We start from the raw sequence: 13,900 nt of genomic DNA on the forward strand, positions 1-13,900 counted from the left end.
AAAAACGAAGTGGAGAGAATGGGAAGGCGACGGTGATAAAGAAAAAAGAAGGAAGTGCAGTCCGGGGGGAGATGAGAGACAGAAAGCATGGGGTTGGAGCCCCGCGCCTCCGAGGAAGGAGGGAGAAGGTGACCTGGGATGTGTCCCCCCTCCCCTGCTTCCCCATTCCCGGGGGCTGCCCCCCTCCGGCCGCAGCTCAGGAGGGTGGGGGCGGGGCGGGGCGGCGCCGAGGAGAATGAATAATTGAAGTGGAGGGGAGGAGGAAGAAGAGGAGAAGGAGGAAGAGGAGCCGCCCGCGCAAGGTCCTCCCCACGCCGCACCCCCCTCCGCCGCCCGGAAGTCGCTCCCCGCCTCCCGCTCCGCCAACATGGCCGCGAAGTCGGATGGAGCGGCGGCCTCGGCCGGCCCGTGCCCGGAGGGGGTGGCCGGTGGAGCCCGGGGCAGTGCCGGCGGGTGCGGGGAGGCGGCGGCGGCGGCCGGGCCCCCGGGAAGCGTCGGGGCGGGCGGCCCGGGGCCGCGCTACGAGCTGCGGGACTGCTGCTGGGTGCTGTGCGCGCTGCTCGTGTTCTTCTCCGACGGCGCCACGGACCTGTGGCTGGCGGCCTCCTACTACCTGCAGGGTCAACACACCTGCTTCAGCCTCACGTTGCTGTTCGTGCTCCTGCCCTCACTGGTCGTGCAGCTGCTGAGCTTCCGCTGGTTCGTCTACGACTACTCGGAGCCTGCGGGGTCCCCGGGACCCGCCGTCAGCACCAAGGACAGCGTAGTCGGCGAAGCCGCCATCAGCACCAAGGACAGCGCCGGCGCCTTCCGGACCAAAGAAGGCAGCCCCGAGCCGGGTCCCCAGCCTGCGCCCTCCTCGGCCAGCGCCTACCGCCGCCGCTGCTGCCGCCTCTGCATCTGGCTGCTGCAGACCCTCGTCCACCTCCTGCAGCTGGGCCAGGTCTGGAGGTAGGAGAAGCGCAGGTGGAGGGAGCTGAGCCCGAGGACTGGGGGTGGCGAAGGGCTACCTGCCGTCCCAGCCCTGATCTGACCTTTCCGGGCTACCCTCCTGTCCTGACCTCCGCCCCGCCCCACCCCATTGCAGCTCTAATTTCTTCTCAGTCGGCTGCTCCCTGACCTCTGCCCCCAAGCCCTGACCAACCCCAGTGCCATCTGGTCTGACCTGGCATTTGAGAGGGGAGGAGATGGGGTAAGAAAGGAGAGAAAGAGATCCTCAGGGGTGTGCATGAGTGGGGAGGATCCGGGGCTCATGAGGATAAGTGTGAAGCTTGAAACAGGACCACAGGGCCCCATTCTGCCATAACCCACTCCTCTCTGCCTGAGTGCCAAGCCTGGGCTCAGGAAAGATCTCAGAAGTCCTTTCTTGCTCTCAAAGATGCTCAGTTCAGAATTGCAGCTCATTCACAATCTGCAAGGAGAGCCACAGAATTTGAGACAGCTAAATTAATATCCCGCCTAAACTTCTTGGGCTTTTTGGAGAAAGATATGCTGGACCCAACTGGGGAAACCTCAGGTTCCTTCTACTCCTATGACCCCCTTTCCCCCAGCTAAGTGTCCTCCCCTTCCAACAGGGCCAAGGGGATTTGGAATCTTGAATCTGAGATTAGATGGCCACTGGCTGCCCTTTAATCCCAAACTGGTAATGCAAAACTGAGGCTTTGTTCAAGCTGCCCACTTCCAGTCTTCTTCCTCTGCCAGGACTGAGGGTGCCTGCTGCACTAAGTTAACTGGAGAGAGGGGTAATTATAAACCTAGGGCTCCTCTTGAATCTGAATTTCTATTTAGTAGCTTAGACTCTTCTGTGCTCTGACAGAATGAACTTGCTTACTGTATGATCTTAGGCAAGCTGCCCTCCTCCTTCCAAGCCTCAGTTTCCTCTCCTATGAAATGAGGGAGAATCCCTACTCCTCTTATCTCATTGTCTTATCATTGCATTATTCTTGCCTGTTGGGATGGTCAGGTGAGAGGTCTGCATGTGGGCCCTGTAGACTATAACATTTTAAGAGCATGGGGAAAGCATGGAAAAAGTCACTTTAGAGATATAAAGAGTGATTACTGCTGTTGTTATATTTATTCTGCTACTTGTTAACACATTCTGCCTAACTCAGAAGATTCAGTTTGGGGCTGAGGGTTGAAACCAGGACTCCTAGGGTTTGTCTCTACTGCTCACTTGCTGTGTCACTCTTGTTATGTTGTCGAATCTCTGTGCCTTTGTTTCCCTATCTATTCCTGCCAAGATGATGTGTATATTCCACTTAGCTTACCCTAGGGGAAAAGGGGGGTGGAGCTCTATCCACACAAGGTGGTGTTATTATTATTAGCGTGACACATAAAAATATTCATGTGTACATCCAGGAACTAATCTGCATTTATCATTCTGTGCCTGAGGGGACAGATGGTGAAAGATATTTTTAGATTCTGAAATGGTAACTTCCTATTCTTGGTAGCCAAGCTTCATCCCCCTTTTCCTTCAGCCTTAAGTGGGCCAGATGCCCTTTGACTCACTGGCTATCCCCCCATTCAGAATCCACTTACAAGAAACTAATACTTCTCTTCTTTGTTAAGCGTAAACTGAGTTTCCCTCAAATGGGGCAAAAATGGCCATGGGTGTGGGGTCTCAGGGGAGTAGCTAGAATTGCTAAGGATCCCTTCAGCTCTACGGTTTCTTGGATATGGCTAAAAGGACTAGCTATTTCTACTATCTCCCATTTGCAAAATGAGGGAGCTGGGATGAGATAAGTTTGTAGGGATAACAATCTAACAGCGCTTAGGTTGAATGTGGCTTGTGGAAGTGTTTTGTGTGGCTTGTATAGTATTTTTAAAACCCAGAGTCATAGCTTCCCTTTGAAAAAATTGGATCTAGCAGTATCAATCCTGTAACAATTTAGAAAGAGTCTATGTGCTCTAATTTGTCCATCCTTCCCTTTGATCATATCTGTACTATTTCACTTAGACCTAAAAGCCCTAATTTACAGTTCTATAACAATTATTTTGTTAAACACTGACTTTGTGCCAAGCCTACTGGCTGCCTTTTTACCTGCTATATCTCCTGTACCCCTTCTAATCATCCTGTCATGTGGTTAGCGTTATAATTTCTACTTGACAGATGAGGGAATGGAGGCTCAGAGAGGGGGCATCCTTGTCCAAGGTCACACAGCTAGGAACTTGAAGAGCTGATACTCCAGGCTTTCTGCCTTTAAAGCCTGAGTTCAATGTATCCACCTTGTAATTATGCCACTAAAGTGGCCCTCAATCTTAAAGAAGTATGAATCTGAGTTTCCAAGATTCCAGTATGATAGAAAGTCAGGGCTTCTGTTGCACTGAGATAAGAATGTGAAAAGAGGGGCAGGGAGTTGAACTATGTGGGTGAGGATGGAAACAGTGTGTATTATGGGGAAAAGGCTGGATTGGGGAGTGATCTGGTCAGGAGGCTGACACCTTTATCCTAGTTTATGACTATAGTTTCCTGGGTGACCTTGGGCAAGGCTCTTTCCATCTTTGGGTAATTTCAGTTACCCTGTGTGTGAAATGAGATTAGATATGATGACCTTAAGAGTTTCCCATTCCTGAAATTCTGACTCTGGGTTTATTGCCAAAGCAAAAGCCTCTGGGCCCTTTCCCCCAAAATCTTTGGATTCTAAAATGGCTAAGGGCCTGGACAAATGGAGGGAAAATCCAGAGAAGGTATAGAGAAGCTGCAGGGGCTGGCATTCCTAGAAATTAAGCAATGTTGGCCCAGCACATTTGCTTACCACTTGAGATGTTCCCACAGATGTTCTGAGTGGTGGGGCCTGGGGTAATGAGGAAGGAGATGTGTGATTGAGTCCTCCAGAATCATGCCTAGGAGGCTAGGCAGTCACTCACCTCCTGATCCCATTTCCTCAATTCTGAATAAAATAATTATAATCATGAAGATATTTTTCAACTTCTTAGACTTGTAAAATGCTGGATTAAAAATTCAAATGCTTTGAAGACTCAGGCAGGTAACAGACCATAAGATACAAGGGGTGTCAGACAAGAGGACATTCGGGGGCAAGTAGTGTCTGAGGCAAAGGGAAGCTCCAGCTGATCATGCCATGAGAAATCGTGGACCCAGTCTTGATTTCTCAAGAGAAATGGGAAATTGAGATTTTTCCGTGAACTCTCCAAAATTTAACTACTAATTAAGATGTTTAAAAATAGTGTCAACCAAAGGAAACATATTTATTAGCCTGTCTTCTTCGTAACCTCTGGTTTAGCTCTTCAAATTGATAAGGTCTTTTCACACAGAATATTTTATTACTAATTTAAACATAAAATGAGACTCTGAAGAGAGAGAAGAGGAAAAAGCATACACAGACACTGCACACTTACCGTGTCCCCACAGGCCGCATGTGAGTGTTTCAGGCATGTGATCTCATGTTACTCTGAAACCCTCCCCCGGTGACTATTGTTATACCAATTTATTAGATAAGGAAGTGAGACTCAGAGAAGTCAAGTAACTTTGTCCAAAAGTCACCCACTGAGGAAGTGAGGAAAGGTGATCAGTCCCAAACCTAGCTCTATCTTTCACACCACACACTGGCTACTTTGGAAGATGTCAGAACAATGTCTTTGTGCACAGAGAGATTGACCCTCTGAGAGAACAGCAAACAGATCCTCTGGTGGGGCACGAAGCTAGCTGTGTCCTGGACACCAACCTGCATCTCCATCCCTCCCTTCCCTTTAAACTTCCTGAGCTGTTAAACCGCCCAGGGTTCTTAAGCCAATTAAAGTCCTAACCCTGTCCCCTCTGACCCTGTAGGCAGCAGAGCAGTAAGCCATGAATCCTGCTTTTCCTAATCTTGAACTCACTGGGCCCCAGCTTCGCCCAGATAAGCATGGTTTGCTAAGCCAATTAGTGGCAGACGATCTGCCATGGGATTCCTGCCAGGCTCTCAGGATCTGGGAACCCCAAAATGGGGAGAAAATTAGGCAGTTGGGATTTGGGGGCTCTCCCTCTGATGCCCTCTCTATGCCTAGGCCTGGACACTGCACTCTATGTCACCTAAGAAGCCCTGCATGACAGAGAAGTTCTGGAATGAGTTAGTGACCTCCTGGAAGTGAACATCAGGCCCTGGATTTCCCCTCTGGGAAACTATATTCTTGGCATAATGGTTGAGAGCACGGACTCTAGATTCAAATGACCTCAGTTTAAATCCAGACTCTACTACTTCTTATATGTGACCTTGATAAGGCAAATAATCCCTCATCCGTTGTAAACTAGGGACCATAATTGTACCCACTTGCCTCTTGGGTTGTTTCAAGGTTTAATGAGATAATGTGTAAGGGTTCACCAAAGGGCTTGTTCCATCGTTAAATGCTCAGAAACTGCTGGCAATGATTAGTGCATTAGCCTGGGCTTTGCTCCCTGTGGAACAAAGGTTTGTTCACAGAGCACGTGACCAGACAGAAAGGGGGTCCTGAAGTCCCTTGAAGCCATAATGACATGGCAGTCATTCATTTAATCTGCAGTTATTCATTCAGTGGACATTTGTGAAGCACCTGCTATATACCAGGTACTGTTCTAAGTGCTGGGAATAGAGTGGTGAACAAGACAAAGTACTTGCCCTCTTGGAGCTCTATAGCCTAATGAAGGAACCAATAAAAAAATAAACTATATGTTATACGTGATATATAATACCTGGGTCAGATTGTGATAAGTGCTATGGGAAAAAAATGAAACTGCAGGGAGCTACTGGAGTGCTGGGGAGAGGTTTGGCTCTTTGAGATAGGGTGGTCAGGTGGACCTCTTCAAGGAGGTGGCATGTGGGCAGAGGGCTGCAGGAGGTGAGGACAAACTGTGTAGAGGTCTTGGTAAGGGTTTTGCAGGCAAAGGAAAAGGGAAGGGCAAGGAGAAGGCCTGTGGGGCAGAAATAGAGTGAGGGGAGCATATTTGGAGATGCTGGTGGACAGACTGGCAGGGGTGAGGTCATGCAGGGCCTCAGAGGCCATGGCGAGGACTAGGGCTTTTACTCTTCATGACATGGGGAGCCCAGGACAGAGAAGGAATATGATCTTGGCTTGTGTTTTGCAATGTCCACTCTGGCTGCTGGGTGGAGAATAGACTGGAGGGGCAGGGCACAGTGGCTCACGCTTGTAATCCCAGCACTTTGGGAGGCCAAGGCAGGAGGATCACGAGGTCAAGAGATCGAGACCATCCTGGCCAACATGGTGAAACCCCATCCCTACTAAAAATACAAAAATTAGCTGAGTGTGGTGGCGTGCGCCTGTAATCCTAGCTACTCAGGAGGCTGAGTCAGGAGAATCGCTGGAACCCAGGAGGTGGAGGTTGCAATGAGCTGAGAGCATGCCACTGCACTCCAGCCTGGGTGACAGACCAAGACTCCATCCCAAGAGAAAAAGCATAAAAAAGAGAGTGAGTAGACTAGAAGGAGGCAGCGTAAGCCTAGAGATGCATGAGGAGTTTGCTACAAAGATGCAGGAGAGAGACAATGGAGACTAGATCAAGTTGTAGCAACAGGGGTGGGGGTCTGCTTCAGGCTGAGCTAATGTGACCTCTTTCCTTCTTTGGTCCTTAGTCTCTCCATTGGGGCCAGAGTTAATGGTTTAGAATCCACTCTCTGGAATCAGCCATATCCTGCATCTGCCACTTTCTGTGATTTAGGACAAGTGACATGACTTGTCTGTGCCTTGATTTTCTCATCTGCTAAATGGACCCTCTAATAATAGCATCTATCACATGGGGCTTGAGGTAGTAGAAAATTAAATAATGTTTAGCGTTCAGCACAGTGCCTGGAACATAGGAAGTACTCAACGATGATCATTAGTCATTGTTATTTGTAAAACAAGTCCGGGGTTGGATTCCATAGTTTTCAAACTGTGTTTTACAGCCCTGTCTCCATCATTTTAACCCAAGTATCTCTGAATGTCTCTTTTATGACATGTTGGCTACATGTCTAATATTTTGTTTTGAATAATCTGTCCTACAGCTGATGCTTGTTTACAACCCCCTGAACTCGGTGACCATCCATGAGGTTCCTCCCTGCTCTGCCTTTGTAGGGTTGTTCCAGTTTGGGCCTCACCACCCACCTCCTGGGAGATCCCTCTCCAGGAGGCTCTCCACTCCCACCCTGCCTCCTCCCCTTGCCCATCCAGCTGTCATGGGCCATTAGAGCTGCTCCTAACAGACACAGTGGCTGCGGCAGTTGGGCCCAGCATCCCCTGTTTGATCTATAAAGACCACACAGGAGAAGCTCTGGGGAGTGGGAGGATGGAAGGCTGCCAGGAAATGGCTTTGAACCCAGCAGCTGGGGCACAGGTCCCTGGGGAGAGGAGGGAGGATGGTTGGGATCTTCTCTGGCCTCTCTGTTCACCACCCTTTGTTAGGGCATCCAAATTCCTCCCCTGGGAAATCCTATCAGCCTCTGGTAATCACCCCAACCCCCAATCCCACTTCCACCTGCAGGCAGAGCGATGGCTCCCCTCTGTCCCTAGAGCAAGTCCCTGTGCTTTAGCCTGGCTTTAAGGCCCTTTGCCCCCTGACCTTTTGTCTTTCCTCCCTGCTCTACCCACATGACAACCTGCTCCCCGCCCGCTTGCTCTCCACTGCCTGCAGTTCTTCCTCCAGCAACACCCAACATGTTTCCAGTCTCCTCCCAGTGAAATTCTGCACGTCCTTCCAGGCTGAGCTCAAATGCCACCTCTTCTAAGAAACTTTCTCTGAACAAATCCCACACATGCTACCCTCTGCCCCGCAGAAACCACCTCCCACTCCCTCAACCAGGCAAAAGTCATTGTTCTAAAGTGGAAAATGTTTGGCTGTTTTGTCTGTTGATGAAAAAGCTATACATTCTTGTTGAAATCTCAGGCAATATAGACAAGGCATGAAGAAGTTCCCCTCTGCTCATTATCTCTTGGGGCTGGAGGGTTGGGGTCAGGGCAGGTTTCCACTTACTAAGTAGATATTTCTTGCATTGCTTGAAGATTTTACCTCTGGTGTTTAATTAGCTTAAAAAAATGCATGTATACATCTGCCTGTTTTTTAAAAATCAGGTGTTACTGAAAATTATTATACTTACTGTTTATTAAGACTTAGATTCTATCATTTCTCTTGACAATCCTGCCAGGTAGGGAGTGCGAGGATGAAGAAGAAGAACTGTAGACCCAAAACCCTGGCTTTGCCACATATGAGCTGTGTGACTTTGAGCAAGTCATTTAACCTTTCTGGACCTCAGCTTTCTCATCTGTGAAATGGGCATCATAGCAATCCCTACCCAGGTCTCCATTGTGAAGGTTGATTCAATTAACATATATGTGCTCTGCACAGTACGCGGCACATAGTGGTACTCAGTGTTTGCTAGCATTATTGGCCCCATTTTACAGATGTGGAAATTGAGGCACAGGGAAGAGTGGCCTTCCAATTCATAAGGAGCAAAGCCAGGGTTTGAAGCCATGAAGTCAGGCTCCCAAACCCACAGGGGGAACCACCAAGCTATACTGTCTTCTGCTAGTTAAGTGTATTCTTACAAACAGTCAATCACGTATTGTTTAGAGAAGCAGAAGAAAAAATATCAGAAAAGTATTTTTATTTTTATTTTTATTTTTTTGAGACGGAGTCTCGCTCTGTCACCCAGGCTGGAGTGCAGTGGCTCAATCTCGGCTCACTGCAACCTCTGCCTCCCGGATTCAAACGATTCTCCTGCCTCAGCCTCCCAAGTAGCTGGGATTACAGATGCCCGCCCCCATGCCCGGCTAATTTTTGTATTTTTAGTAGAAACGGGGTTTCACCATATTGGCCAGACTGGTCTTGAACTCCTGACCTCAGGTGATCCACCTGCCTTGGCCTCCCAAAGTGCTGGGATTACAGGCGTGAGCCACCGCTCCTGGCCAGAAAAGTATTTTTAAATTTATATTTTAATGTAAAGTCTCCACTGTTAACATTCTGGGTTCTTCCTCTCAGACTTCCTCTGCAGGCACAATTACTCATTCCTCTTTACCCCACACCAATGATCACATTTTGTTGTGATCATCTGCCCACCTGGCTGGCTTTCCCACTGGATCACAAACCCCTGGGGAGTTGAGGCCTTGTCCCTTTTTCTTTCTGTCTCCCATAGTGACTAGCCCAGAGTGGATCCTCTGTTCCTGTTGGTGGTCTTGCACCCAGACAGCTCTGGTGAGGTCCATGGTGGGTTCTTGCAACATGAAGCCAGTTGAAGCGGGCATTGGGTCTGTGGATGAAGTGCAAGGTGCTGAATGTGGGAGCTTTCTGCAGTTGTGGACACAGCACTGAGGTCTGTTAGGCCTACATCTGCAGCCTTTAAAACTGTCAACGGCCTAAGGCTAAGGAAAGAGGAGGTAATAGGAACAACCCTGGGTTGGGTTCCCAGAATGATACAGATGTGGCTGACTTAGGAGATGGAGGAAGTCAAGTTCCTTTTATGCAGTAGGTACTCAATAAATGTTGGTGTGAACTGGATTGAACCTTTGAGATCAGAATCTTGGACAAGTCACTTCACCACCTAGGGTTCAGTTACTTCATCTGTAAAGTAACTTCAGAATTCTGGTGAGTTTTCCTGGGACTTGGACAAGAAAGCAGAGTAGCTGAGGGCTTGGGGCACCAGTGCAGATCAAGGTGCCGTGACATCCTAGTTGCATGACCCTGGGGAAGTTGCTCCACCAGCCACAGCTCCTGTCTCACCTGTGAAATGGGGATAGTGATAGCATCCACATCTTAAGGTTCTTATAAGGATATCTTGAGATAATGTAAATGCACAGGGCTTGTCACGTAGTATATGCCCGGAAAACATCGACTACAATGACTACTATTACTGGCCCAAGTCGCAGCCCATCCTACTTGCTTAGTAACAAGATGGGGTTAGGACAGGGGCATAAGGGGTCCTAACTCTCACCCACTGACACCCTATCGAAGAAGGAGAGTTGTTCTATGGCTCCAGAGACAGTGTGAGGGCAGATGCGAACTCAAAGTAAAGGGAGATACAGTCTTTGGAATAGAAGCAAGAACACACTGTCAGTCAGGCTGTTCCCAAGGGTGTGAACTCCACATCAGCAGAGGTGTCCAGATGGAAGTGGCTAACTTTGGCAGGGATGCTGTAGCAGGGACTCCTGCTTCAGTTTGGAGGGTAAACTAGATCATCTCTAAAGCCCCTTAGTTCTAAGTGCCTGTAGCTGTAACCTTGGGACTTTATGATACTCGTTTCCATGATGTTTAACCACCAGACCACAGGTTGCAAATCAGTGGCCTATGGGCAAATCCAGCCTCAAGAGTGTTGGTTTGGTCTGCAAAGGATTTTTTTCTCCTACTTTTTTTTTTCTTTTTGAGATGGTCACGCTCTGTTGCCCAGGCTGAAGTGCAGTGGCATGATCTCAGCTCACCGTAGCCTCTGCCTCCTAGGCTCAAGCGATTCTTCCGCCTCAGCCTCCTGAGTAGCTAGGACTACAGGTGCACATCATCATGCCCAGCTAATTTTAAAACAAAATTTTTGTAGAGGCAGGGTTTCACTATATTGTCCAGGCTAGTCTTGAACTCCTGGACTCAAGTGATCCTCCTGCGTTGTCCTCCCAAAGTGCTGGGATTGCAGGCGTGAGCCACTGTGCCAATTCTTCTCCTACTTTTTATTAAAACCTTTCATTACATAAAAATTTAAACACATGCAAAAGTTGAGGGAATAGGATAATGATCCCCCATCACCTCTCTTCAACAATTATTGGTTCCTGGCCAACCTCTATTTATCTAGGGCAGCACCATCCAACAGAACTTTCTGCAGTCATGAAAATGTCCTATATCTGCACTGTCCAATATAGTAGCCACTGGACACACATGGCTACAGAGCAATTGGCATGTGGCCAGTATGACTGAGGAACCAAATTTTAAACTCTATTTACTTTTAATTAATCGAAGTCGAAATAATCATACGTGGCAAGTGTTGAACATGTAGGTGCTGGAGAGCATAGTTGCAGGTCCCACCCCATTTCCTTCCCTTCCATGTTATTTTCAAGCAAATCTCAAACATCTCTAAAAAGATAGACTTCAAAAACATCAGTAAATGACTGGGCGTGGTGGCTCATGCCTGTAATCCGAGCACTTTGGGAGGCTGAGGTGGACAGATCACTTGAGGTCAGGAGTTCAAGACCAGCCTGGCCAACATGGTGAAACCCCCGTCTCTATTAAAAATACAAAAATTAGCTGGTCATGATGGTGCATGCCTGTAATCCCAGCTACTCAGGAGGCTGAGGCAGGAGAATTGCTTGAATCTGGGAGGCGGAGGTTGCAGTGAGCTGAGTTCACACCACTGCACTCCAGCCTGGGCAAGAGAGTGAGACTGTCTCAAAAAAAAAAAAAAATTGTTAAAATATGTAATACTGCTATCACATACCTACAAAATGGAATTATAATTTCTTTTTTTCTTTTCTCTTTCTTTCTTTCTCTTTTTCTCTTTCTTTCCTCTTTTTCTCTTTCTTTCCTTCCTTCTTTCTTTCTTTCTTTCTTTCCTTCTTTCTTTCTTTCTTTCTTTCTTTCTTTCTTTACTTCTTTCTTTCTTTTTTCTTTTTTGAGACAGGGTTTCACTCTGCCACCCAGGCAAGAGTGCAGTACCACAGTCATGGCTCACTGAAGACTCGAACTCTTGGGCTCAAGAGATCCTCCCACCTCAGCCTCCCAAAGTGCTGAGATCACAGGCATGAGCCACTACACCAGCCTAATTTCTTAAAAATTCATATGGTATTTCTTTAATTTGTTGTGAACATTTCCAAAATGAGAGGTTTCCCTTGTTCTTCTTTTTGCATAAATATCCTAATATCCGCCTATTCTTGAAAAATTGAAACTCCAGTCATGCTGGGCTCGTATTCTCCCAGGGCATCAGTTGGCTGGAACTGACAGGTGGCTGCCTCTGTAGACAGGCCACATAGTTCCCCAGTCCTTCATAATGATAGCAGCTGAGCCCCTTTGAGCATTGGCGTTTGAGACCCTGGCTACCATGTAGAATCTCACACTGAGACTAAGGACAAATAGAAGTGATGTTTTCTCCCTGCGTTGGTCCCATGATACCTTCACATGCCATCAGGAGGCTGGAATCTAACCCCCTCCCCCACTGGCTTATGACATCCCAACTCTACATGAGGATATCAAGCAAAGAAAGAAAGGGGGAATAAAGGGCCTTGGGCTAGAGTATGGGGTCCTGGGTTTTAGTCTCTGCTCTGCACCCATTTCACAGATGGGGAAACTGAGGTCCAGAGAGGGGAGGAGAGCTGGCTGCACTCATACAGTGAGGGATGTGAGAGGCCATAACCTAGTCCCCAAATGCTTTGCTGGAGAGGGGCTGCCCATTCCTCTGCTGTGCAAAAGAGGGACACTGGCTGGAAGCTGATGAAGGTGAGTGGGATGGGAGAGGGTCTCAGCTTCTCAGTTAGGGCCTAAAATTAGTGGTTGGGAAATGTTTGGCTTTAGCCCAGAAGGAAAAAAAAAAAAAAAAAAAAGAGGTGCTGTGACTCTGTAGGGGGCTGCTAAGGAGGAGGGAGACAGCCCAGCTCCAGCTCCCAGCACCACATGAAATGGGAGCCAAACGTGTAAAATCACATTCTTTACTGACATTTATGACTCATTTGGCTGACAACCCCAGGAAAGTCCTATTTTGTATTCTTGCAGGCGCACTCAACATTAAAGGGTAGGCAGATGGGGAGGGGGCCTCAGGGCCATCCCCCTAACCCCCCCCAGCAAAAGCTTCTGGGGCTTCATTGCAGGTGAGGAGGCTGTATAGCTGGGAACCCAGTGTTTCCTGGAGAACCCATAGACCAGATTTGGGTTCCCAGGGCCTGGCTCAGCTTGATCCATGCCCCATGGTGAAATGGGGGAGTCGGCCAGTCCTGGTTTGGGATGCAACTCTGATGCTTTCTGGCTATGTGACCTTGGGCAAGTCATTTCTCTAATGGCTCTAGACTCTATTGCCTTATGTCCGGGCCATCCTTACCTCTCACCTGGCAACTGGTCTTTCACCCTTGTCCTCCTGCGATCTGTTCCCCACAGCCAGGATGCTTCCTCTAACATGAGGAAGTGGTATCTAATCTTGTCACTTCTCTGTTTAAAAGCTTCCTGTGGCTCTCCATCACTCTTAAGATAAAGACCAGACTGGGCATGGTGGTTTACACCTGTAATCCCAGCACTTTGGGAGGCTGAGGCAGGAGAATTGCCTGAGCTCAGGAGTTCGAGACCAGCCTAGGCAGCATAGAGAGACCTCATCTCTACTAAAAATTTAAAAAAATATCCTGGCATGGTGGCATATGCCTATGGTCCCAGCTACTCAGGGGGTTGAGGTGGCAGGATTGCTTGAGCCTAGGAGGTCAAGGCCACAGTGAGCTGTGCTCTCATCACTGCACTCCAGCCTGGGCAACAGAGTGAGACCTTGTCTCAAAAAAAAAAAAAAAAAAAAAAAAAAGGCCAGGTGCTGTGGCTCATGCCTGTAATCCTGGCACTTTGGGAGGCAGAGGCAGCTGATCACCTGAGGTCAGGAGTTTGAGAACAGTCCCGTCAACATGGTGAAACCCTGTCTCTACAAAAAAAAAAATACAAAAATCAGCTGGGTGTAGTTGCCCACACCTGAAGTCCCAGCTACATGGGATGACCCTGAGGCAGAAGAATCACTTGAACCCGGGGGCAGGGGTTGTGGTGAGCTGAGATGGCGCCACTGCACTCCAGCTTGAGCAACAGAGCAAGACCCTGTCTCAAAAACAACAACAACAAAAAAGATAAAGACCTGCCGGGTGCAGTGGCTCATGCCTGAAACCCCAGATCATGGCTTCAGATCATGGCTCAGTAGTCACCTCCTCTAGGAAGCCTTCCTTGACTGTCACACCCTTCCCAAGCTGGGCCTGGCCCTCCTCCAATAGCACTGCCATCCTCAGT

At 48.5% G+C, this 13,900-nt stretch overlaps 1 protein-coding gene across 1 annotated transcript in view; it reads left to right on the forward strand.

The window, feature by feature from the left end:
- The first annotated feature begins 287 nt into the window (after window positions 1–287).
- Window positions 288–13,900, forward strand: part of XKR7 (XK related 7) — a 33,109-nt gene continuing 19,496 nt past the window's right edge. Inside the window, exon 1 of the mRNA XM_008020376.3 lies at window positions 288–951. Within this exon, the coding sequence (XP_008018567.1) occupies window positions 368–951 (584 nt within the window). The 5' untranslated portion in view covers window positions 288–367. The remainder of the gene's footprint in view (window positions 952–13,900) is intronic.

The sequence above is a fragment of the Chlorocebus sabaeus genome, chromosome 2, assembly GCF_047675955.1.
Source record: "Chlorocebus sabaeus isolate Y175 chromosome 2, mChlSab1.0.hap1, whole genome shotgun sequence".
NCBI classification, from domain to species: Eukaryota; Metazoa; Chordata; class Mammalia; order Primates; family Cercopithecidae; genus Chlorocebus; species Chlorocebus sabaeus.